At 39.6% G+C, this 27,999-nt stretch overlaps 1 protein-coding gene across 4 annotated transcripts; it reads left to right on the plus strand.

The window, feature by feature from the left end:
* The first annotated feature begins 11 nt into the window (after positions 1–11).
* Positions 12–27,652, plus strand: abcb9 (ATP binding cassette subfamily B member 9). 4 transcript variants are annotated; one of them, XM_002935185.5, is made up of 12 exons: positions 12–160; positions 4,414–5,085; positions 6,222–6,336; positions 7,263–7,393; positions 8,863–9,068; positions 10,890–11,087; positions 16,845–16,973; positions 19,533–19,721; positions 21,312–21,485; positions 22,099–22,258; positions 24,324–24,460; positions 27,199–27,652. In XM_002935185.5, exons 2-12 carry the CDS (start codon positions 4,473–4,475, stop codon positions 27,502–27,504), a joined length of 2,358 nt encoding a protein of 785 aa, XP_002935231.2. In that variant the 5' UTR covers positions 12–160; positions 4,414–4,472; the 3' UTR covers positions 27,505–27,652. The 4 variants fall into 4 exon arrangements, with proteins under 4 accessions (XP_002935231.2, XP_004910575.1, XP_004910576.1 ...); XM_004910518.4 differs by lacking the exon at positions 12–160 and adding an exon at positions 167–620; XM_004910519.4 differs by lacking the exon at positions 12–160 and adding an exon at positions 167–328.
* Positions 27,653–27,999: the final 347 nt, after the last annotated feature.

The raw sequence follows: 27,999 nt of genomic DNA on the forward strand, positions 1-27,999 counted from the left end.
GGCGCTACAATTTCACCTGCCCTTAAGCCCGAGTTCCCGGATTTGCAGGAGCGCCGGTTATCGGAGATACTGAGTGGGCGGGGCACACGTGACGTAGGCACTAGCGTTTCTCGCCTCACCGCAGTGGGACTGAATTAAAGGGGAAGAGATGCGCAGCCAGGTAAGGACCATACCCCCGCCGCTTGGGGAACTGATGCTGGGATGCGCCGACTCCGAGTGAATGCAGCGCAGCTCAGAGCAGAATTTCCATTCGGCAGCGCGTACAGCGCTATTTATTGAGAAAGGCGTTGCAAGGACAGCTCTTCATTGCGTTCCAGTGTCCGCTCAGGTACTTCTGTATCGCAGGGAAACCTTTGCTGTTTGCGTACTTTAAACTTATAATGTTTCTTCAGATACGCTTGTCAAACAAAAGCCACAATAACAATGCGGGAAGGTTTTCCTTTGGTAACATGAGCTTGCGCTGAATTGCCCTAGCTCACATTATATCGCCACACACCAATAGTCATGCCTGCTTCACTACAAACTTACCCCATTTACAGTTATGGTCCCGATGGCCTTGGAATTCCCAGACTGCAACAGGAGTTCTGATATTTTTTGCTGAAGCCTCATTTGAGTATTTGGTAAGTGCTATCCCAGCCATTCAGTAATAGCTCCAGTAATATCTGGTACAGTAAGTTAGTGTCCACTAACCTCACCTAAATGGCCCTGGGGCTGGGCTTTCAGGACTGTGCTAAACAGGTTTTACCCTAATTACCCATATGGTCCCCCCACCCTTTCCACAACCACTCACTCAGGACCCCCATATATAGGGAAGGCCTACATTTTTGGAACCACCAATTACATTGTTGCATAGACTAACTATTAATCTATTTAAAATATTATTGACTGTAAAACTAAGAGAAACTATTGAGTCATCCTGAGCTCTGCATGTATTTTGCATCTACAACTCCTAGGGGGAGATTTATTAAGACACGAATGCTCAGAGCGTATTTCCGCCGATCTTTTTGCGCCCGCACGACTTTTTCATACGCTTGTGCAAAAAATTCGGTAAGGTTCTGCCACTGTTTACAACTGTTCGGTACGAAAATTTTGTGACTTTCAGATCGCCAATACGATATTATCGTGACTAATACGATTTTTTCATAAGCATTTTCGTGATATTTGCGATCTTCAGAAATTATTGCATCCAATCCGAATTTTTCCCATTCGGGATTCAAACTCGTAGCATCTACCAACAAGTTGAGTGCGCAGTCAGGTATCCTGACCTGTCTCCATTGCTGTCTCTATAGTGTATTACTATAGCCACAGTCCCACAATTACACTATTTTCCTTCAACTTATCTTGACTTACTAAACACACTATTACATTGTTACAATTCTGTAACTGCTTTACTGTACCCATCCCACAGTTACTAACTCTTTTCCCAGCACCACCTTGTTTTAAAGGAGACACATAAAATAAACTAAGAAACCTCTAATCTTGTAGGCAATTGTGAATAATATATGGTGCTGGTTTCACTTTGGTCTAAATATTAAAACTATCTGTAAAACTGGACCCTGACAGAAGGGCATTTGGAGGGGAGTAGCCAATCACAGCCCTGCAGTCAGGATTCAGTTGGCTATCAGGTCAGCCTAGCTCCTATCCCCAAAACACTACTTTTTCATTCTATATTTAGATGAGTACAGTTCATTGGCTCAATATTGTTTTTCACACAATAGTTCCCCTTTAAAGGAACAGTAACACCAAAAAATGTATATATTTTAAAGAAATTAAACTATACTGTACTGCTGCCCTGCACTGGTAAAAGTTTTGTGTTTGCTTCAGATACACTACTAGAGTTTATATAAACCCTGGTGTGTGGCCATGGGGGCAGGCATTCAAAAGAAGAAAAGGCACAGGTTATATAGCAGCTAACAGATAAACCCTGTAGAATACAATGGTGTCTTATCTGTTATCTGCTATGTAACCTGAGCCTTTTCTCCTTTTTTCCAGCTTCAATGGCTGCCCCCGGGGCTACACAGCAGCTTATTTATATAAACTATAGTAGTGTTCCTGAAGCAAACACCCCAGTTTTACCAGTGCAGGGCCACAGTACGTTATATTTGAATTACTTTAAAACACTTTCATTTTTTGGTGTTACTGTTCCTTTAACTGTATCCTTTATCCCACACTTACATCCCTGCACAAAAATATCAATACTGGCCAACAGAAAGTGGACTGCATGTGCAGGACACAATGGCAACGGCAACATTCTCCTTTACATTCTGCAGTCTTCACTCCAGTCTGTCCAGCATTCAGAACCTATAACTAACTTTTCCATTTATCAATTTCAGTCCTGAGTTTAACATAATTAGAAGTTGTCAGTGGAAAGCCCTTTGCATCGCTTCGGGTTTCCCAAAGTTGCGCAGGGTTGCCTGCAGGAGGTATTCATCCCAGTGCAGTTACTAAACAAAACTTAGCTATGTGATTGCCATATTTTGAGGTCTGGCATGGTGCCGAGAGATTGGTGAATTGCTTATATGCAGCCACTATTAAAAAGGGATCCCATTCCCAGCCTAAAAATGATAGGAACATTAGTTTGACATCTTTGGCAGGAAAGCTTTTGGAAGGAGTAAGCAAGCCCGGATTTGTGGCGAGGCCCGGGCCTAGGGCGGCACTGGAATTATTACGGAGCAATGGGAACCTCTCCCCACTGCTCCATATGTAAGTTTAACATACTTTTTTGCAGCTTAAACACAGAAGTTGAGCGTTTTTCGCCGTGCACAAAGCACACGGTTGTCTTTACTGCTTTTTTATCCTAATTTGTGTATGCAAAATTAGGACTTGGATTCGGTTAGATTCAGCCCAATCTTTTGCAATGGATTTGGGGTTCGTCTGAATCCTTAAATAGTGGATTTGGTGCATCCCTAATATGGTGCTTAAAGATAATAGCAATGCCTTACTGTATATTACCACCAGCACAACCAAAAACAAAATGGATAATCCTTTTACTCCTAATTTGTGACAGAAATATTTGTGGGTCAGATGGTATCATCTCCTATCCAATTGCAGGCTACAGTCAGACAAGGATGAGGACAGACAGGGGCTGCCCATTAAATTTGTATGTTGCTGGAGGTAATCTGATCATGGAAGAAAAGGATATTGCAAAGGATAATTAGTCGAGTGTAAACTACTGGCAAGGAAAACAGCTGTAATGTGACTGGTTTGCTGCCAGCATTAAGTGTAAGCAGTGTAAATGACACATTGGCCAATAATGGCAATAGAATATATGCATTACAGTTAACCCATTGAGTGCCACTGGTATATCCCATTGCAGATAATCTTTGTGCGCTAAAAGCCTGGTGCATGCTGTACTTAGTGCCCCATTCCCTCCCTCAAGTGTGGTGAGATTACAGGTGCTTCTTATTAATTATTGATATGTATTACCTAAGGTCTAGATATGTTGGTGGGACACAGAGGCTTCTCTTTATATTTTCCTTTGGAGAAGATATTACTAATTTCTTGTGTCCCTGTGACAAGACAAAAATATTTGTAAATGTAGGACAGAGGCCTAGATTTAATAGAGAAAATATCCATGGAATTTGTATCTTTCTTCAAAAAGCTGCTCACATAAACAGGTTTGCACAACACTTTATTAGGGGAATATTTATTATAGTGTGTTGCCTAGGGCACCCGGTCGGCTTGGCCCAGCACTGATTATAGGTCATGTAAAAACAAAGGCGCCTTTGTTATAGCATTTATTTGAATGGATGAATAGCATCTGTATTTTGTTATAGCATTTACTATAATAGCATCAGTACTATAACTGCATCTATGATATACTGACACAAAAAAACTACACTTCCAAATATTCATCTACATAAAAAGTTACCCATATATCATGTTGATGCCAACCTGACTGCCCCTTCTCAACTTGTTAGTTATAGCTTCCAATGCTAAAGGACTCCTGCTGCACAAATATGGCAGCCCCCTTATAGAGGAGCATGGTGGGATAAAAAAAAAAATACTTAAAATACTTTTAATACTTAAAAAATACTTTTAAGTAGTTTTACCATCGCAAAAGAGAACAGGGGTAATTTACAAATGCCCCAGACATACAGTAAGTGCTTTAGCCGCCCCCACCCCTCCCTTCATGAATGAAGCACTGACAAATGCAGGCAGCTCTGTATTCAGGGAATGTGCAGGTCTTTCGTTATAGAGCACCTGTGGCTGTTCACGGTGGGGAAGGGGGTAAAATACAAAAAGCATGGCACCTTGCACCTCCCCTGTAATTCATAAATGACCACTAACAGGTGGAAAAAGTCATCTGGATATAATCTAAGCAAACTCTTTTCAAAGGTGTTAGTATGCTTAATTATATTGCTTTTGTTTAGATGATGACATTTACTAACTAGTGCATTATTATCATTACAGATTATTTCCATTGGATGTGCTTGCTGTAGACATCAATGTCCTTTTAAGCAGCGCTAAAGATGACAATGTATAAAGTAACTCTCTGCACTCTTGCATTCACTGCATGTGACCTTATTTTGTCCTCCATTTTGTACATATGCAGTTGTAAAAAGCCCAGCATTATACAAGATGTACTGGGTTTTAATATGTTTTATTCAATGCTGGATGTTTGGGGGACTTCAATACTCAGGGTTTGCATATGTGTTGGTGCTGTGATTGGTGTCTTAAGAAACAGAAAACAAGGCCCCCAAAGACTTAAAGCTTCTATAATAGCAATAACCTTGTTATGCTACCTCATTGCTGCCTACACTATGATAAAGCTGCTGCTATATTCTGAGTATGAAAAGCCAGTACAGGATCACTGGTTTTGGAGTCTTCTTGCATGGACTTGGATATCATCAGCCGGTACACTTTGCTTGTGGATTCAGATGAGTAAGATTGTCCCATACTGGGAAAACTGCAGGCTGCATTCTCACAGTAATGGTAACCAGGATCAGGAGCACAGCAACAACCAAACACAGAAGACAAAAACGAAACTTTCTGGAACAAATATAGGAAAATTGTTGTCCTATTCCAAACAAGATGCTGTATACCTTATCTTAGCTTTTTTCTTTCTTCTTCTATGCACTTTAGGTAAGTAGAAGGCAATAGTGTTTTTATAGCTATAAGCAGCAACTTATGTTTGGCTGCTATGTCAGGAGCTGATTCTGTACCATGGCGTCAAGATGGTCTGTCACCTACAGGTTGGTTTCAAGGGGTTGTTTAATTAACTTTTAGTGTAATGTAGACCTTAATATTCTAAAATCATTTGCATTTGGTCTTCATTTTGTATTTGATATGGTTTTTCAGTTATTTTGCTTTTTGTTCAGCAGCTTTCCAGTTTGGTATTTCAGCAGCAATCTGGTTTTTAGAGTCTTAATTACCCCAGCAACCAGGCAGTAGTTTAAATGAGAGATGGGAATATGAATAGGAGAGGGTCTAAACAGAAAGATAAGTAAACATAAGTATCAATAGCATATAAATTGTAGTCTCACAGAGCAATAGTTATTTTTTGCTGCAAGGGTCAGTGACCCCCATTTGAAAGCTGGAAACAGTCAGAGGAGGAAGGCAAATAATTCAGAAATATAAAACATAAATAATAAAAACCAACTGCAAAGTTGCTATGAATAGGCCATTTTATAACATACTAAAAGTTAACTTATAGGTGAACCACCCCTTTAATAGCAGTAATGTGTCATTAACTAAAACAAAGGTTAAATAATGTTCATATTCCTCTAAATATTGTTGAGGCAAGTTATTTTAAAATGGATACCTTATGAGCTGCCTGCCATTGACCTATTAGGACATTTTGCAACACGTTTGATGGATGATTTCCAACATCACACAAACATGCACCTTTATATACATATGTGTATGTGTTACTACTTTATTTCCCTAGGATACATCTTTAAAAATCTGTTATGTAATATGATTAATGCCACACTACTTATTTTACTATGATTTCTTTTTGGGTTGTTATTTCTAAAAAGATATTTTAGATACTTTCTTTAGAAATGACAGAGAAAAGAGCAGTAATTGACAGAGCTTCTTTTGCTGTCACCTACTTGGTCTAAATTTCCATATGCTGCAGAAAGGGAGCATAATCCCGGTGTTCAGCCAATAAAGCTGGTATCCAGACTTCTATGTATGTGTACCTTTATGTGTGCTATGTCGCATGCCTGCCATTTGTAATTATACATGGCTACAAATATGGTTTCTGTTTACAACAGGAGAAATATTTAGTCCATATTACACAGGGCTGGTCATAGATGGGATTGTTGTCCAAAGAAGTTTGGAGCAGTTTTCCAGTGCAATTGTTCTTCTGACACTCCTGGCTGTTGCAAGGTACCTTTATAATACAGTGTAAATGAATAATACATGTAAGAATTCCTATTAATTGTCTAGATGAGTATCGAAGCTCCAGCTCTATCACACCACCACGTTTGCTGGTGTTTCTAACTCTGCTTGCTGAAGTTAGTTCCCTTCTTCTTATAATCTTCTCTCCCTTAATAGCTCAGCAACTATTAGGGCCCCACACAAGTGACTTATGTGAAAATGCCTCACAAGGCAACTTTGGGCGACTTTTCGGAAAGCCAAAGTTTTCCCACCAGCAGCGGTGTACTAAAGATATGTGGGTCCCCTAGGCTATGCTTTGTACAGGTCCCCCCTTCTAGGCTGTATCTGTGGAGAAAATACATCTGTGGAGTCCATGTAAATGGGCCCCCATGATCACTGGGCAACCAGTGTAGACAGGCAATGGAATTTTGACCAACCAAGTTCTCCCCGAGAGAACAACAAAGTTCAAAATTCTGCATGTTCTATGAGCTTTAATCATGCTTGATAAAAATATAAGGAAAGGTAAGCACCTTAAAGGATTTATTTATGTATTAAGGCTTAGTGATTTTATGATAAAAAAAAGTTTGAATGAAAGCTGTTTTTGAAGACATAAACATTCAGAGAGAATTAATTGTAGGGAAAGCATTGGCCAATAAATGTGTATTGAACAGTTGCCTATTTGTGTATAGATATATGGCAGCTTAAGTCTTAAGTAGGAGGAAAGTTAGCTGTAATGTGACATAACTGGGTTGTTAACTGAGGAAATAAGCACAGTCCTCAAATCCTACAACTATGTATTGCATATACATTCAAATGTTCTATTCACAAAAACAGTTCTGTGATGTGTTTTTATGTACAGTATGACTATGCATAGATCACTGTTACATTCTGTTTACCCATATCTTTTCTTTTCATTGGTTTTATCTTTATTTCAGTGCATTCTCCTCTGGAGTACGAGGGGGTCTATTTACCTTTACTTTTGCCAGACTGAACATCCGTATACGTAACCTGCTCTTTCGCTCACTGCTGTCTCAAGAAATTGGTTTCTTTGATGAGAACCACACTGGTACTGAACTTATGTGAATTGATGATGATCTTGATATTTGTAGCACAACAGAAAGGATAACAGAAGGTTGACAACATAGTTTGAAGAAAGTACATCCTCAGGGTGTTTGCTTTTGGAGTAGGGACATACAACACACACACACACACACACACCTCTAACCTGATTGCAAATGATTATTTGCTATTCAAATTGTGTCATACTTAGTACTCCCTTACATCTAAAATGGAACTTTCTACCAGCTTGTCAATAGTGGGCCTGCATGGCGTGGCTGCATTAGTAAATTATTAGGGAATACCTTTTCTCTGCTCAGGTAGGTATATTAAATATACCTATAAATAGTGAATTTTACTTCCTCAAGGTTCCTGCTATAGGAATAAAAGGAGAGGCAAAGGTGAAATCAATAGGGTGCCAAATGTTAGCCAATAACACCAGCTGAACTATAAGCAAAATGCTGTCTTTTCAACTTAATCTGTAACATGCTGTTTAGCAGCAACCTGTAAAATAATCTGGATAGCAGCAGTAAGGCGCATAATGTTAACCACCAGGCAGATACAGCTTTTCATTGCAATTACAATTACAAATAACTTTTAACCCACTGAAAAATTTAATGAGTGTATATTTGAAAGTTGCTTTAAATTACATTTTCTTTCAGTGTGCAATATTAGTTTTTGGGTGAAATTACTTAAAATTGAGCAGAATTTTAAGTGTCTTGAAATACACCATTTTACCACTAGATGGTAACACTGATCTAAGCCACAAAATTTTTATAACAGTATTTATAACAACCTTTCGTCTAGTTATGAGATGGACCCTGTAAACCAGTGTTTTTTTCTATTATTTTTAATTTTAATTATTTATTCCACCATGAGCATTTGATATATGAAAACATGTCACAACATCACTGTTTTATAGTCCCAGGATATAACCATTTGCACCCACACTTCATATTAATTAGTCTTCAGACTGCCAGCCATGCCCTGTATTACAGTGCCACAGGTTTGGCACAGTTTTGGCTAAGGCTTAAACTTATTTTTGTTTGTTTAACGTGATATTGATATGTTGGAAATTGTGTTGCAAAAAAAATCAACTTCTAACCATCTCATAATACAATATTAAGGAGGGTCTGACCCTTGTACACTGTGCAGACCACACTGTGCTGGGTTAGAGGTTGCACAAACCGGTATGCTGAAGTACTCTTTGCAATTACATATACATTGCTTCACATTAGATTACAAGAATATCTATCTGTCCCCAGCCAGACCTTACACGTTGTGCCTCTTGCCTTCTCTTCACTGGCTTGTCCGTATGTACACATGGAGTAGATGGATGGGGTGTAAAAGCAATGTGCATCCAGTCAGACTATCTTACAGGGAGTACAATTGTATTGCATGTATTTCTAAATGCAACATATAATATTTTCAGATAAGTAAATTGTAAAAATTATTGTTTCCCATTCTTATCAACACTAGGAGACATCATCTCTCGTTTAACCTCTGATACAACCATTGTCAGTGATGTGGTTTCTGAGAATGTAAACATCTTCCTGCGTAGCCTGGTTAAAGCAGTAGGAGTGATTGCCTTCATGTTCAGCCTGTCATGGCAGCTCTCCCTACTGACTTTTATGGGTTTCCCCCTCATCATCATGGTTTCTAGGGTGTATGGCAAATATTACAAGGTGAGGAGACAACACTTGCTTTATTTTCTGTAAGAAATCCGCACTTCCCTTCTCTCAGTAGGCATTTCCAATCTGCATCTGAAAGAATGGCTTTTGTTTATTTTTACTAAACAGAATGCAGTTGTGTAGTTAATAATGTCTCCTTGAGAAAATATACAAATACAATGTGCTTGAAAAAAAATTTACGCGCAAATTGTATCAGACTTTTTCTTTCTACTCTATTTTACCTCATAATTTGACAATGAGTTTTTTACTTGGTGCTGACATATTTTTAGTTGATAATTGCTCTTACCGTTATATACCATTGTATGATACTAGACACTTTTATTAGTGCTTAAAAATGTTTGGAGAATTAAAATTGCCTGGTATTAGTGTACTGGACAGGTGATCTCAGAAAGGCCAATGCATTGTGGATGCAAGTATAAAGTACAAAGTGATCTGTATTTAAGTTTTCTTGTGCTATATACTTTAAATGCATAGTACATTTCCCCGATTTTACATTTTGATATGACAAACACCAGAGGGTGCTATAACAGTGGCCTTGAATATACGGCCCCATTCTCAACTTGTTTGACTAATAGCCACCTGCAAGTCTCTCCACCTTTTTCCTGTTATTCGTCAGTGCCTAAAAATAACCTCGGTGCTGCTTGATGTAATGTGAGAGCACTGAGCAGGCTGGCCACACCTAATTGTACCATCTCATTACTGACTCACATAGGTCCTGGTTTCAGAAGGATGTGTTTCTTTTCATTGGTTTTTCCAGCCTTGCCAATAATTAGTAAGTTCCAGATCATCAGATCAAATTCTGATTGTCTACATTTTGGGGCATTTTACTGGAAAAGTGGGTGTTTCATGCCAGCAGAGAATATTCCATTGATTTCTATACAAAAAAAAAATCTATTTTCTGATGGGATATAGGAAGTTTGGCCAATACTTCTTTCAATAGCCAAGGAGAAAAACATACCACTTTAGACTACTATAGATTTACAGCCTGAACTGAGGCCAATCAGGCTGTTGTTTAACTACAATTCTCAGCACCCCTGACAAGACAGATTTTAGGTTCTTTAGAGGTTGCGAGAGCTCCAGTTACAGCAGATTGACATTCATTCTATGAATATTAAAAATGTCTTTTTATACCTCACAGATTCACCATAATCTGGACTTGGGATCCCTATAACTTCAGGGCCCTAAATTAAGCCCCTTTCAACATTGTAATGTTGAAGCGGAGAGTTGACCAAGTCTCTTAATACTACATTTATTATTATTATTAACATATATGTATAAAGCGCTATAAAGTGCTGTACAATGAGTGGATTTCATACATTGAACATACAGAATTACATGAAAAGCAACCAATAACTGATACAAGAGGTGAAGAGGGCCCTGCCCCAAAGAGCTTACAATCTAATTGCTTCCCTAGTATGTTTCATACTGGAAACAAAACAGCTACCCATCTCTTCCTCTCTCTGTCTTTGTTTCTCCTTTATTCAACTCCATATTCTGAGTCCATGCTTCATTTTTCCACTGTTTCTTCATCACCACCGATGCTTCATCAAATCACTCTTTATTCCTGTACATTCTCCATTGTACACATCTCTAAGCATACATCCCCACAGACTCCTTAATACCCAGGAAGTCCAAATGGCATATAAGAATATCCCCATATAATTAGTTATGGGGAATAATTATAGTTGTACATACATGCATGCATACATAAGTTATGCTGACTTTGCTACAACAAGCTAGTAGGCATGCCTATATTTGTGTCATATTCCTACAGCTGTGGGTAAGAAACTTAAACTCCTGTGTTTTATCTTTTAGAAACTTGCTAAAGAAGTCCAGACAGCTCTTGCACAAGCCAACAGCATCGCAGAGGAGACAATTTCTTCCATGAAAACTGTTCGTAGTTTTGCAAATGAAGATACTGAAGCCTGTGTGTACAAAGAGAGACTGCAGCAAGTCTATGCCCTGCACAAAAAAGAGGCCATTGCATATACATATTATGTATGGTCTACTGGGGTAAGTAGTTGCAAGCTTCTAATAAATTAGCCCTTCTATTACCACAAGCTACACCGTATTTTGTCCCGGATGAGACTGTATCCTACAGGGGTGAGCCCTTGCTTAATATGGAGGCCAGGCATATATGTGTTGTATTTCTCAATAAATGGGCGCCAGTGGTTCTTAACCTTGAAACCATGAACTGTTTATTTACACAGCCACTTAGGAGTAATTACAGCATAGAATAGGTAGGTAGTAGCATCTCACAATAACTCTTTAGTTGCAGGGCACAATGGGTTAACTCCCAGTTTTCAGGTATATGCTTCCAGTGGAACCTGGGTGATCACTATCTAACCCTAGGTCTGTACACTGTTAACCTGACACTGGGCAGTATTATACCCAGGATTATAATCGCTCCCTCCAATTCCTGGTTGGAGCCAAAATGCTGCTCACTAAATAGCCCTGCCTGTCTATCACACCTAGTGTGACCTATAACAAGAGCTGACTATTCTTTCTGAACCTACCAGTATCTTTCTGCCTGCTTGCTCAGGCAGAGAGCTTCACAAAATGGCCTCCAGCCTCATGGCTGCTCAGCCTTTTATATCACAGTGCCACAGTGCCTAATGGCCAAACTGTGGAACTGCACAAGGGGTCATGCTATGACCCAGAAAGAAGGGATTTACTTCCCATTACATTAAGGACCCTTCATAGCTGTCCAAATACTAGGGGACCACAGAGTTAGAAAAGGTACAATTTACCGGTTCCCTACATAGTTATGTTATAATGCAGGATAGAACATGTTATTTTGCATTTTTGTTTGGCCTTATCCAAATCCTCCTCTATTGGGTTTGGGGATGAAGGGCCCAGATTTCATAACTATTTGTAGTCTGGGTAAAGAGTGGGTCCTTATATAATCTGAAAGAAAAAAATGTGTAGTTTTCTTTTCTGGTCTGGTCTGTGTGATGCAACTTCCTGGTTATGTGGCACATCTTGGACAGCATATTGGACTACATAGACACCCCATGTCGAATGTGTATGTAGTATATCGGTTCAAAAACGTGGGTCTGAGTCTGCCTAAGAAATACATAAAGACACATGCCCCCTAATATGGAGTATCAGATCATATTGACATCTTAACAGCTTAAGATCCTTAGAGGTTACTATTGTAAAGATTTTAATGTACATGATTATGAAGCAGTAATTATACCCCCCTTTTTTCACAATGAGTCGGCTTTACTTCATTATTCTAAAGCAAATTATTAAGCCAAAATAAGGAACAGCAACAAAACAAAAGACAAACAAAAACATGCAGCCTGGCACCCCTCTAACCCCCATGGTTCTCTTAGTTTCCTCTAAATCTTCAAGGGAGATTGAACAGCAAGAAGATGAGGGAGGGAGAGATAAAGAACAAGGTGAAATGGGGAGGAGAAACAATATCCCTGACCTAAAGTTCATTTAAATTCCAGCGCTCTTGGAAGGGGGCAAATTGGTTGTAGGCAAGTCAGCATTTTATTACCTCACAAAATATCAATATCATACCATAATGTTGTTTGTTTTGGACACCCAAGTTAAGATTTCTCATAGTCTGGAAAGGTTTTGAATATAACTGTACCCTTTTTTCTATTTGAATTGTTGCTTCCAACCAATCAGTTCTTATAAGGAATTATGGGAAGGCAATCTCCCATAGACTTAATTATAAGCAAATAATTCTAATTTTTGAAAACAATTTTTTTTGTATTAATAAAACACATGTAGTAACTCTGCCCCTGGACTTCCATATGTTGTACAATTGTACAAATGTCATTCTCCTTCCTTCCCATTGTATGTCTATGATCTATATGCTGTCTTGGAACTGGCTTGTGGTGTTTAATATTTTTATTTTGTTTTATTTTTTTGGTGGGAGGACAACTTACTGCCTTTCCATAGCAAATAAATCAATTTTGGAAGGTGGAATATGTAAAAGTTAACCAAAGTATTTCCTATGGTTGGTCTGTTTTATAGGGTGTGAATATACTCTTTTGCTGGATCCAATACCCTGCTATTCTTAACAAGTGCATTATTTACTTTAATGTTAGGAAGATTTAGTCCCCCAAAATCACCCTTTATTTATTTTAATGAATTTATTCTGTTTAGTAGTTTTTACTGGGCATATGTTAAATGGAACAGCACAAGATTTGATAGTTCTGAGCAGTGCACCTTTCTTAATTTCTTATATAAAGATCAAGTTACTTAATTTAACATTTCATATTTTTTTCCCTGCAACACATTATTTTTGGGCTGGTGCATCATATTAAACTCACAGAGTAAGCTACACCAACCCTTCAAGCCAATTTTCTATCCTTTTTGGATACCTGGTATGTGTAGCTCAGGTCACAGAAGTAATTAGTTTTGTTTGGTTTCTGTTTTAAAAATCTAGAACAGCGGTTCTCAACCTGGGGGTCGAATGACCCTTTCACAGGGGTCGCGACAGTCCCGGTTTTTACAGCGCGTCCCGCTGTCCCGGATTGTTCAATGAATGTCCCGCATTACGGAAATGCAGAACATTCATTAAACAAGCCAGGCCAGCGGGACGCGCTGGCTGCAGCGGAGCGCTTGTCTCTTCTTGCGGCTCCTTCTTCTTATTCAGCTCCTCGTACGGCGGCGACAGTTCCTTTTATAAGGTTGCGCCCGTGCATACGTGTGACGTCACACGTACGCACGGGCGCAACCTTATAAAAGGTCCTGTGGCCGCCGTACGAGGAGCCGAATAAGGAGCGGGGAATTTGGAGGTACTCTCTATGGGGGCAATTGGGGGGCTCTGTGTATGGGGGGCTCTGTGTATGGGGGGCACTGTATGGGGGGACACTGTAAGGGGGGCTCTGTTTATGGGGGGGTACTGTGTATGGGGGGGCACTGTGTAAGGAGGGCTACTGTGTATGGGGGGCACTGTGTATGGGGGGCTCTGTGTATGGGGGGCTCTGTGTATGGGGGGGCACTGTGTAAGGAGGGCTACTGTGTATGGGGGCATTGTGTATGGAGGGTACTTTCTATGGGGGCTACTGTCTGTGGGGCAATTGAGGGCATGGTCTATGGGGTCAATTGGGGGCACTGTCTATGGGGGCAAATGAGGCACTGTGTATGGGGGGCACTGTATGGGGGTGCTGTCTATTGGGCCATCGTGGGTACTATTTTAACTATTTTAAAAATGGGGTGTGGCAATTGGGGCGTGGCCACAAAGGGGGCGTGGTCAAAAATTTTGCCGCGCTGCGCACGCCAGGTCTTTTTGTGGGGGGTCACCACAACATGAGGAAATGTATTAAAGGGTCGCGGCATTAGGAAGGTTGAGAACCACTGATCTAGAACAAATATAATGTTTGTCTTCTAATGAATTAGAGCATCGTAAACATTATTTACTGTCTGCATTCACCTACTGTCTACTTAACCTAAAAAATATGTTATTTACATATTATGGCTTCAATTTGGTCAGTATTTGAAATGACAAATATGGATTTTATTTTGGTTTCATTGTCTTTTAGGTGTATAAGCATTTCAGCATGAATGTTGTTATGCTGGTGCAGTGTAACATGTAATGGCACTAGGGGCTTGTTGGGCAGCCAGTAGGATTAGGAACCAACTCATTTAAACTTTTGACAGTGTGAAGTAAAAGGTGTAAAGATTTTGTTCATAGGAGTGTCTGTATTCTATGGTAGAGCAGGATAACATAATTGGTAAGTTAAATATTATTGTGTGAGGTTTACCAGGCTTTACAGGAACCAAAATGCTGGACACTACTGTTCTAACAGAGAAGTACTGGGAATAAAGTAGTAGAAGGAGAGCCAAACTTTTACAGGATACAGGAAAGGTCAGGCAGGAATAAGTGCATCATGCTCTCTGGCATTGAAACTACGAAGCAATAGCAGAAATGGCAGGCACAGGCTGGCAGAGATTGGGGCAGGCAGCAAGCAGCAGGAACAGAAAATAACCAGAATAATCAATCAAACTAGATGAGGCGAGATGCCAAATAAGCCAAAGTCAATATTCAGCAATGCAGCAAGCAGGAACTCTATAATGCAAGGGACGTTATCCGAGCAAGGAATGAGAAGGCCAGTTTCTCTAAATAGCTACTGCACTGATGCAGGTGTGTATCAATAAGTGTGTGGAATTCTGTCCATGCATGCACATAATTGTTTCAATCTGGGTGTGTAATTGCATCAGTTTGTGTGCTTGATCTTGTACCATTATGTGATCAACACAAGTTCCTGGCTGGCATCAATAAGTAAGCATCGATGCATCAGGTAGACCATAGGCAACTGACCGATCAGACTGTAGCATAACCCACTACAAGTGTGTGCCCCCACCCCAACCTTGTGCATGCATCTGAACCATACAAGCCTGCCTCATCGTATGTTATGACACATATAGGTTTTAAGAAAACTGAAGCCCTACAGGAAGAGAAAATCTATCTTCGACTGACTGTGGGTAAAAGGCACTTATAAGTTTTACAGTGTAAAGGCATACGAGAAACTGCAATGGAGACAGGTGTTTTTAGGGAATTCTATTTTGAAGGAGGTTGCAATAGACAAATGATCTGGTATTAAATCAGGTTTGATGTAACCTTAAATGAGAATTTATACCGTTTTACAGTTGTAAAATTGTTGGTAAATATTTATGAAGGTATTTTTATAAGGTAATCTTTAATCTTTTCAAAAATAAAAGGAAAGACAAAATCGAATTCAAAATGGAACACAGGTTTTTACAAGATTATCTGAAGGTTGAAAACTGGACGAGAGTGTAATGGAAGATTCATGTGAAATTTAAAGGTACCCTTGAAAAATCCTGAAGGTGTGCATACAAATCGGTGAATAGGAGTCTGGTTAGAACATAACAAGCAGATAAGGGACAGTGCTGCCAAAAAATGAAATATATTTAATTGACCTGTCCAACATTCTTCTTTTCCAGAACATATAGAAGTCTTTGTATTGCGGAACTTGCTTGTCTGCTTTTATGGTGCATGTTTAAATGAACAACTCATTCACTCAGGAGCTTTATGTATAGTACATATTAACGACTGGATACAAAGAGCCTTGTTTATTGAAAACAAGTGTTTTTTAAAGGAGAAGGAAAGGTAAAACCTAAGTAAGCTTTATCAGAAAGGTCTATGTAAATACAGCCATAAGCACTCAAAAGAAACAGGATTTGTTGTCTCTTTGTTTTCCTGTGCCAGAGACACGCAGCTCTCTCCCCTCTCCTGCTCCCCACTCCCTCAAGAATGCTAAGAACTCCCTCCCCCCCTTAGGAATGTGAGATCTGAGCCAATCAGCAGGAAGCTTCCTCATAGTCTTACACACTGTGCATGTACACCGGTCTGGGTCTTGGTGCAGGAGTGAAGCATTATGGGAACTTTCTTTACAGAGCTCTGCGTTTTTTTTCCCATGAGGCTTCTGATTATCTGAACTGGAGAAATATGGGGAGACTTAAGGGCACTATTAAGAGAACTGAAGGTATGCCTGCAGCTAGAGATTAACTCTTTATTAGCCTTTCCTTCTCCTTTAAATAAAAATAATATTTCTTTCTAGAAATGATGCTAAATATATGTGCCAAGTGAACTTGTGTGGAAAATGCATATGGGGCACTTTTATTTTGGTGTAATTTTCTCTCTAAAAGCGGGTCTATAGTAAAAAAAGGGTTGGTCCAAAAAGTCTCCAACCAGTAGAAACTCAACTGCTGAAGCACACAGGATGTTAACTGGTTTACTGGGGTCTGTCGGATAATGAGTTTCCCCATCTCTTTTTTTTTTAGTTCACTCAACTGGTGTTGCAGATTAGCATTTTGTACTATGGAGGTCACTTGGTTATTTCAGAACAAATGACCAGCGGTAACCTTATTTCCTTTGTTATTTATGAATTTCTCCTGGGCGGATGCATGGAGGTGAGTGCAAATTGCTAGATACTGCATGTATATTATTGTTATATTCCATTCAGTATATAAATTGGGGGTTGGTGGGATGTCATAGGGAAGGCTTGCAGATCACTGTAGCTGGTAAGGCTGCCTGGCTGCCTCAGTCACTCTCTGCTCAGCTAATACCTACATGTACATATATTTATTTTGGAATAATAACATTTAAAGTGTATAATACAGAGACAGTTTTAACACAGAGAAATACTATAATAAAGCCTAGAGGTCTCATTTATCAGAAATAATTTCTGCTGCCAAGAGCCCTGGTTTTTCTAGCCTTTCTTTTATACCTTATCCTGGTGTAGAGGGTTCTTCTCCTTGCCTGCCTGATGGTATTGGATCTATGCTAGAATATACCTTGGTAAGAACTGCCACTCTCTGTGTGTATCATCTGCTTTACTGCTGGGGTTTGTTTTGGTGGTTGCAGACCTGTCATCTCTATGTGTACCCCCTGATATAAGTAAAGCAGAGCATCTAAGCAGTACAACTGACATTATAGAACTTGGCTAACATTTCCTTCGGGATCTCAAGCAGTACCTCACAATGCCTAAATAAATTACTGGTCCTGCAGTTTCCCTATTGCCCAAAGCAGTGACCCTAGGTGCACTATGTTGCATTTTAATACAGGTTGGCATTGTGCACTCAGCGGGCTTATTTATAAAGGTGGGCGAATCATGCAAAGCCTTTAATATGGCAGCAGCTTTGTGTGTAATTTGCCAAAATCTTAGTACAGTCAGGCAGAGCTTGGGCACTTGCCTGCAAAGCTCTTTGCGCTCCTTAGATATGTGAGGTCATGTGTTCTCTGTAATTCATTCCACTGAGCAGAAGGCAGCACATTACCCATGCATCTCAGGTGTGAAAGAGGAGATGAGTTCAAGTCAAGGGAACAGATCACTTACATTGTCTCATCGAGGGGGTTTTAAATGTTGCTTGCTTCATCTCTTTAAGGTTTAATGGGATGTTACACTGACCAGCTAAGGAGTTAGAAAGAAGATCTAAATCCTAAAAGTCAAGCAGTCTAGCATTTACTGTGCTAATTTTGGCAAGTGGGGGACACAAAATAATGGAGGTCTGTGGATGATATTCCATTTAGCTTTAAATCTGTATTAAACAAACTCTGTAATCTGAAAAATGACATCTGAAAACAATTTATAATGTTAAAGCGGACCTGTCACCTTAAGAAATAATTTCAAATTGTTTTCTATTGTGTTTGGCAAGCAAAATAAACTTTACTTACACTATATAAATTATTTTAATCTTATTTTCTTCAGCCTTGGAATTCACAATTGCAGCAAGCAGGCAGGGGACATTTTGTGGACACTGTTATCAAAGCAGGCATTGCATCCTGCCAAAATCTTGTTTCTGTGCCAGTATGGAGGGGCCTAATACCCACGTCCATGCACTGGTTACACAATTACATGGTGCGGAGGGAGGGGGGATGTGAGGAGAGCAGCAACATCTAAGAAGTTCTGAATTGAAAGTGAAAGTAACTGTCTGCCCCACCTCTATGCCTAAGGCAGGCATTATATGATTGACAGCTGGGATTTTAAAATGCTTTTATAATGGGTATGGATGTGGTAATAAAAAAATTATTTTGGGTTTCATGTTTAATTTGAAAAGGGCTTTTATTATACAGCTTTTTATGTCTGGGTGACAGGTCCACTTTAAGGTAGTATAATAAGCTTGGAAAGATTGCAGAAATATTGATACTATATGTTGTAAGGGTTCCTGACCGCAGACTGTAAGGGCTGATTTACTAATCCACGAACGGTCCGAATGCGTTTTTTCGTACTGATTGGTATTTTGCGATTTTTTCGTAAAGTGTCGTGACTTTTTCGTAGCCATTACGACTGGTTTGCAAAATGTCGCGACTTTTTCGTAGCCTTCGCGCCGAGTACGAAAGTTTCGGATTCATTCAAGCTTCAGTATCGTGACTTTTCTTGGGCCATTGAGTCCTATGGGAGGCTTCCAAAATCATGCTAAGTCTGAAAGTTTTGCCCGCAGTTTACGAGCGCTCAATACGAAAAAGTCGCGACAAGATACGAGCAAATCGTAACGGCTACGAAAAAGTCGCAACAATTTGCGCAAGTCGTAATGGTTACGAAAAAGTCGCAACAATTTACGAAAAGTCATAACGGCGACGAAAAAATCGCAAAAAAATACGAAAAAGTCGCAAAATGTTCGTTTTCCAATCGGAATTTTTCCCATTCGGATTCGTGGGTTAGTAAATCAGCCCCTAAGTGTAGGGAACTTGCGGGAGCTCTCCTGCCAGGACAAAAGCGTAATTACGGGAACAAGAAGGACACTACCACAATGGAAGTTCATAATAAGATACATAATATGTATTTCGCTATGTGCAAGCCATGCAAGGACACTATTGTGCAGTTACAAAATGGAGATGTATTTCTAAAATAGAGTATGATATGCTAAGCTCCAAAGTATATCAAAGTATATGAATATATGCATATGTGATTACATTAATATGAGGATATAAAATATTATGTCAAACCTCACATATGTATTTTATTCTAGTCTGTTGGCTCTGTCTATGGCGGGTTGATGCAGGGCGTTGGAGCTGCAGAAAAAGTGTTTGAGTTCATTGATCGAAAACCAAAAATGGAAAATAATGGGACCTTGGCTCCTGAACATTTGGAGGGTAAAGTGGAGTTTAGAAATGTCACTTTCTCATACCCCACAAGGCCCACCTCTTTGGTGTTGCAGGTAAGTAATGTGGTGTATTTCTAAAAACAGTGCTTTGTTGTACATAATGGTCAAGTTACCATGCCAAGTTGATCATGCTGTGCATGTTTTTGCAGGTTATTCTAGAGCAGGAGTCCCCAAACATTTATACTCATTTGCCACACTTAGATGTAAAAATGTGTTGATGAGCCACACAGGCATGAAAAAAAAAAGTTTCTTAAAGGGATACCGTATTGATTTTTATGGTGTACTTTTATTTCTAAATTACACTGTTTACATAGCAAATAATTCACTCTACCATTTAAAATGTTATTCTTAAACCAACAAATGTATTTTTTAATAGTTGTAATATTGTTGTGTTGGCAGCCATCTTAGTGCATTGTGTCTGAGTCTGAGCTTTCTTAAAGAGCCAGCGCTAAACATTAGAACTGCTTTCAGGTAACCTATTGTTTCTCCTACTCCCATGTAACTAGAGGAGTCCCAAGCCAGACTTGGCTTTCTTACTACTGAATTCTATTCTATCTTGCTCCCTTCTCATTGTTCTGCTGATAAGCTGCTGAGAGGGGGGGATATCACTCCAACTTGCAGCTCAGCAGTAAAACATGACTGACGTTTATCAGAGCACAAGTCACATGGCTGTGGCACCCTTGGAAATTAAGACTATGGCTAGCCCCATGTGAAATTTCAAAATTAAATATAAAAAAGTCTCTTTGTGCTTTTAAAAAATGGATTTCAATGCAGGATTCTGCTGGAGAAGCTCGATTAACTGATGGATTCTGGAAAAAAACATGTTTTCCAATGACAGGAATCCTTTTAAGGATGCAAGCGATTGGCTATTTGGTAGCCCATGTGGATTGCTAGCCTGCAGGAGGCTTTGAGTAAAACTGTGTTTCCAAACCAGAGATTTAAAAATGGGCACCTGCTTTGAGGCACCACTGGGAGCAACATCCATAGGGTTGGTGAGAATGTTGCTCCTGTGCCACTGGTTAGGGATAATAAACGTGCCAAACCACCCTTATATGTCATTTGCACTGTGTTCAATTTTTTGTGCCATTTTATTAAAGAGCAAAGTTGTTTGTAATGTTAACTTTAAATTCTTGCAGAAAAGGTATTAAAGACAATTATGAGCTCTTATAACCTGTCTGTGCCTGGCGGAAGCCTTTTTTGGGGAGATTCTCAGTAGATGAACCGTTAGTGTCCAGCAGTTTCATCTGAGATGTGATAGTCATTTCTTTCATTTCAATTCCCATCAAAATACGTCTTTGTTGTACCGAGCATCAATGCCTTTTCTGTCTCGTAGCGAATGCATTGCCAGAACAGAAGGTTTCTGTTTCAGCTTCGTACACAGTTTATAAAAGAAAGTCATTTCATGCAAATAAAACTACTGTAGCTCAAAGGACTGGCCTTACCTCCTTCCTCCTGGCTCATGTTTCCCCATAAGCGTCTGGAAAAAAATAATATAAAATTGCTGCATGTTAAAAGTCCCTTGCCCAGTTTCCAATGAACTGGAATTTAGAAAAATCATGTTCCAGCATTTTCAATGAGAGTTAGCATCATCTTGTTGTTAATAAACAGATACATGTAGCATAAAGTTTTTCTTTTTCTCTGTAGAACTTGTCCTTTAATCTGTATCCTGGCAAAATTACTGCCCTGGTGGGTCCCTCTGGAAGTGGAAAAAGCTCTTGTGTGAATATCTTAGAGAATTTCTATTCTGTGCAAGATGGAGAAGTTTTACTAGACGGTCAGCCTATTAAAATGTATGACCACAAGTATCTTCATGCAAAGGTATGTACTCTCCTTTCCTTCCCTAGTCACTCGAGGGAAAAAGGAAATACGATTCATGTAGTTCTGGAGTAAGTTCAGCCCAAAGCAGGAGCGCGTTCTGAACCACATGCAAACATAGTTAAGTATATTCTATTAGAAGAATGGGTATAGCCAGAAATTGCAAGTGAAGTCTATCAACCTTCACCCCTTCCTAATCAATAATGTAACTTCATATCTCTTCATACTCATAAGGAAGTCATTAGTCCCCTTAAAAAAAATTACTACAGAAGGCAGAATGTTTGTATTAAATACAGTTGTACCAAGGGCAATAATAACTCTGCTACAGAACCAAATAAATACTTGTTGGTCTTGTTAAATGCCATCAAGATAAGTAAATATTTGTCACAGGAAAAAAGCTTTAATACTTTCCAGGATCAGCAAATTTCTGTTTTAATTAATGACCGAAAGTTGGATTTCCTGATCCTGTAAATCTAATTTGGAGGTATTTTCACTACTAGAAAGCTCCCACAAATATACTCACTGAAGGGATTTCAACTTTAGCTATTATGTAAAGTTAGTCTAACTGTTGTTGCAGCAATTGGTCACGTATAGCACACACTTATTATTCTTACAGATATCCATGGTTAGTCAAGAGCCGGTGCTCTTTGCACGTTCCATTGAGAATAATATTTCCTATGGACTGAATTCTGTGCCATTGGAATCAGTTGTAAGTGCTGCAAAAAGAGCCAATGCACACTCTTTCATCATGGAGCTTCAAGAAGGATATAACACAGGTATCATTTGTATTACTATACATCCTGTTATTTATTGAATGTCATTTTTTTTAGGCTTTTGGGATTTTCCTACATCTGATTTACGCAAAAGATAAAACTACATATATATTTCTGTGTCTATAAAGTCAAAAATATCAGTTGCTTTCTTCTACTCAGCATTCTCTAAGCTTGGGGAATAAAGGAGAATTCCAGGCAGAGCATGAAATTTAATTGTGAGATTCCCTCTAGGCACTCCCAGTTCCAAAACCACTGCTACCTCTACCAGCATTCTGCCAGAGCTGATGCTGATCTGACTCTCTATTTTGTTTTTACTCCCAGACTTTAACAGACAACCTTTTTTTTAAAAAAAAAAAAAATTAGTCAATGGAGCTTCTCTAGCAGAATCCTGCATTGAAATCTGTTTTTCAAGAATGGAAATAGATTTTCTAATATTTAATTTTGAAATTTTACATGGTGCTAGCCATATTTTGCATTTCCCAAGGTGCCACAGCCATGTGACCTGTGCTCTGATAAACTTCCGTCACACTTTACTGCTGAGCTGCAAGTTGGAGTGATATCAGCCCCCTCCCTTTACTCCCAAAATAGCAGCTCCTAGTAGATATCAGAATAGCACTCAGTAGTAAGAAATCCAAGTCTGGCTTGGGACTCCTCCAATTACATAGTAGTAGGAGAAATAATAGGTTACCGGAAAGCAATTCTCATGTGTGGTGCTGACTCAGATGCACTGACAATGCACTGAGATGGCGCCTACAAACCAATATGACAGCTAAAAAATACATTTGTTAGTTCAAGAATAAAATTTTAAATGGAAGAGTTAATTATTTGCTACTTAACGGTGTCATTTAGAAATTGAAATACACCATAAAAATCATGACAGAATCCCTTTAACACAGGAGCTTCTTTTAGTTTGCACCCCTCCACAAAATACTGCCCTGTTTCCATCCTCAGGTGCTGAGTCTCCTGTGGAAGGGTTAGAAGAAGCTGTTCCTTAACCTTCACTCCTGTCCAGGTGCAGATAGTGAATTGATTCCTAATCTGGATTTCAATATATATCAGACAAGGTTTTTTTTCCCATGCAGTTTACTAGTGGTTCTAGGAAGGAGGTTGTAATCAGGGTAAACAGAGCATTTTGCAAAAACTGCAGGGCACAGAAGAGCTCATATTCACAAGCATTTCCTGTTCTCCCTTGTGGCATTCTCCTGCATCCAACCACAGGGGAGCGCAGGAAGAATTGCGTGAGAGTATGAGGTCAAAGGGTTTTGTATAGAAATAAAAAAGTCTTTATTGAATAACTAGTAAAGTTTTGGAGCAACTTTGTGCCACTTTCTCAAAGCAAACATCCACTAAGGGTGAAGACACATGGAGCTACTAGTAGCAGTTACTTGTTCTGGCTACAAAAATACTGATCATTTACCGATAATTGTCTCTATGAGTGGTTTAGCAGAGGCAGTTTTCATTATTGTCTATGGCAGGATATTTTCTGGTGTTTAGTAGCTGTGAAAAAGTAGCTGCTACTAGAAGCTACTAGTAAAAGGTCAACCTTCATTCTCTTCATTCACTTGCTTTATTCTATCACTTCTACTTACATATTAACATCTATTATTACCTCCATTTCTTTTCTTTGTTCTTTTATGGGAAATGGAGAATATTTCTTCTTGCCAGAACTCCAATTCCTACAAAACCTGGCACACTCCAGTTATTGTTCTTTTGCATTTCTGTTAATTATAGGACATGAAAGGCATTGTGGGATTTGGAATCTTGGCTAGAGGGGAGCCAACTACCAATACAATGTTGCAGTGGTATGAGAGGCAACTGTAAAAGACTGCTTCCAGATGCACTTCCATTTACAAATAATTAAAACACTGTTGAAAATCTATTTCAAGGTTATTTCTTCTTTAAGAGAAAATGAAATCCAGGCCATGCCAACAATAAGATGACAATTGATGGTATATATTTCAACTCTTTAGTGTGCCAGGATATTTAACCTTGTTCAAATCTTGTGTTTACCTCCATGCAAAACCACTTTGTGTCTGTGTTGCTGACTGCTGTCGCTTTTCAAATTCAGAAGCCGGAGAGAAGGGTGCCCAGTTATCTGGGGGCCAGAAACAGAGAGTGGCAGTAGCACGTTCTTTAATCCGAAATCCTCAAGTGCTGATACTGGATGAAGCAACAAGTGCACTTGATGCTGAAAGCGAGCATGCTGTAAGTGACAGATAAAAGTACACATCTTGTCCAATGGGTTGGGGGCACATATGGGAAACACATTGTACATTCACATTTTGGCTGCCTTGACTGCCCACCTATTTCCTGCTAAATCTGCCACGGCAGCAACAGATGTCTGTGATAGAAAAGCAAACAATATCCACCATGATTCACTTAAAGGAAAACTATACCCCAAAACAATGTAGGTCTCTAGAGATGAGCGAATCTGTGTCGTTTCGCTTCGCCATAACATTTGCGAAATGGCAAGAAAATTCGCGAAACGCATTTGTCACACGATTTTTTTGTCACCCACGTCTTTTTTGGTCACTCGCATCCTTTTTTTTGGTCGTACTTGTTTTTTTTTTTACATGACCGCACCCTTTTTTGACACGCCCATTATTGACGCGACTCCAATTTGGCGTGCAACAAAAAATGTTGACGCACAAAGTGCGAAATAACGTGCGCTATTTTTAGACTTTTAGACTTTTCGCACGATTCACTATTAGTACACTTGCGCTATTTTACGCGCAGTATTTCATGCGATATTCTTGTCGCGATAAATAGCGTGCGCGGTATTTTCCGCATGCACGCTATTTATTGCATGCGCTAATTGTCGCGACATTACGCACGCGACAATCGGCAGCTTGAAAATGGCGACATTTTGCCCTGGGAGAGCACAGAGTGCTAGAGAGGTGCTGTATAAAAGTTTATTTGCAAAAAAAACCTGGGTGCCTGTGGCAAAACAAAATCTAAATCTTTTACTGAACGTATACTGTAAAAGCATAATAAAGTACAATAATTACCTTCCGCAATTTCAGCGACCAGTTCTGGGCTCCTGCGCTTCAGGTCGGACCACAGACGCCAGAGCTGGCGGGGGTCCACATCAAGGGCAAACCAGGCGAGCAAACCCTCTCTTAGCTCAGCCAGGATTGCCCTCTTCCTCTCGTGGACCCCTAAGTCCCCCAGCGGTGGGTGGTCATATCCTGCACGCAGGAGCACGCTGATAATGTAGCGCCTCTCCCCTGGTAGCAAGTCAGAAACCCCAGGCATCTCCTCTCAGTTTGGCTGAATGACACAAAATGGCCCCAAGTCGCACATGTCACGAGATTACAAAATCGCCACAAAATGGGCGCAAGTCGCAAGATTACAAAATCGCGATTAAAAAAATCGCCAAAATATACATAGTAATGTATTTTGCGCGAAAAAATATTCGCCGCTACAGTACAGTATATTATCGCGACAAAATATTCACCGCTATAGTACTGTATATTTTGGCGACAACATATTCACCGCTATAGTACTGTATATTAGTAGCGAAATTCCATACATGCCAAGACTTTAGTAAAATTGAGTAAAAACACACATACTTGAATAAATAACACTGTAAGTCTATATTTTATTGCAAAAAAATCATTTACTGTACTTTTCTATAATTTTTCGCCTGCCTGTAGTAGGAGTTAATTTTCGCATAGCCGAATGCGATATTTAGCGTGCAAAAGTTATAGTGAATCATTCTTTTCAGCGCGGAAATTAAACGCATGCGGTAAAACTAGCGCGACAAATACCGCATGCGAAAATGGCGACTTATCACATGCGGTAATGCTGTAGTGAATCGCGCGCTAATTATCGCATCTTTTTTACCGCAAAAAAGTGTGCGATAATTTTTACCGCACTTTAGTGAATCAGGCCCAATGTCTTTTTACACTGCAAATTTACATGGAAGTTTTGTGATTTGTGGGTTAAGGTTTTGCAGGTCATGCCCAGGTTGAGTTTTTCCTGACCCACACAACACTAACCTTTCGCTCTCATTAAATCTAGTGCATATATGTCAAACTCAAGGCCTGGGGGCCAAATCCGGCCCACTTGGCTGTTTTATGTGGCCCTTGGTGAGTGTGTCTGACCATCCAGCCTGATCAATTTCCATTTTCCTCACATAGTAACTAAGACTAAGGGGTATATTTATCATGCTGTGTAAAAAGTGGAGTGAAGCATTACCAGTAATGTTGCCCAAGGCATCCAATCAGTAATCAGATTTCAACAGTAGCAAAGCATTTATTGGCTGCTATGAGTAACATCACCGGTAATGTCTTACTCCACTTTTTACACATTGTGATAAATATACCCCTTAGTATCTTACTAAGTTTATTAATAAAACATTTGGCCCGCGACTTAGCCTGTGTTTTAGATTTCGGCCCCCTTATGTGATTGAGTTTGACACCCCTGATCTAGTGCATACAGTACCTTTCACCAATTAGTACATAACCTCAGTAATATTGTTACTGGGTAAAAAAAAATGACTCATATCCATGAATTTCAGCCTCTTTCTCTTAGCAATGACATTCCATTTAACTATGCCACAGAAAGGCAAACCAATCAAATGCAGAATCATTGAAATGTTATTGTAAGCACACTGCTGGCAAAGTCTTTGTGTAATTGAAGTATGACTGTGCCAGTGCCAAGTTTACGTAAATTATTACACTTGTTTTAAACAAAAATCACCTTTAAATCAATCAGGACTTCATTGTAGATTCCTATGCTGGGGAGTCAAATAATATGTATAAATGGTGCTGAGCATTTGAGTACTTGCATGATTCTGTCTCTTAGTAAAATTATGGGACAGAGCAGAAAGCATGCCTGCATACTGTCGCCAATTGTATGAGTTTATAGCATGACCATGTGTAATAAGGAAGGCTTTACACATGCACAATACATGAATAATCACCAGTCATTCATTTCAGATCCAGCAAGCAATGAACAGTGACCTACAGAACCGCACAGTGCTAATAGTAGCTCACAGGCTGAGCACTATAGAAAAAGCACACAACATAATTGTTCTAGACAAGGGCCAGATGGTACAGCAGGGTAGCCACAGTGAGCTGATGGAACAAGGAGGACTTTATTCACATCTTGTTCAGCGGCAAGTCTCAGGGATTGAACCTGCTTCAGAAGAAAAAGGATCATACCAGGGCACCCATCAGTGCAGAGCCCACTGCAGTATCATGGAGCTACCCCACAGTCCGTCTGCTGTAGATATACGACTATAGCACACTGCAAACATTGTTCAGTGACATAATAATGACTTCAAGGGTGTGTCAGCTTTCTAATGTACACAATGCTTTAATACTGTATCAGGATGCCCAAACGGTGGCCCTACAGCCTTAGTCCAGCAGTAAAAGTAATACTTTCCGCTAATAAGTATTGTTTTTTTCACTTACTATTTTTATTTCACAGGAGACAAGTCATTATGGGTGTGTCAGTATGGGTTTTGTCTGTATCTGTATAAAAATTATTCTGCACATTGCATTTAGTTTCTGCAGTGGTGGGCCCCGTGGCAAAATGTTAAGTGCCCCCTGGTGATTATTATCATTTACTTGAAACTGGTGCTTCTGTTAGCTAAAAACTGCACTGGCTTGGGGTACTACTATAGGATCCCCATGCTGCCATCTTCTCTCTTAATTTTCTCTAAGGTCTGGTCTGGGTGCACAAGTGCAGTAAAGCCGAACATAGACAGTGCAAAAAGACAGCGCTTTATTCTACTG

Source organism: Xenopus tropicalis, chromosome 1, assembly GCF_000004195.4.
Source record: "Xenopus tropicalis strain Nigerian chromosome 1, UCB_Xtro_10.0, whole genome shotgun sequence".
NCBI classification, from domain to species: domain Eukaryota; kingdom Metazoa; phylum Chordata; class Amphibia; order Anura; family Pipidae; genus Xenopus; species Xenopus tropicalis.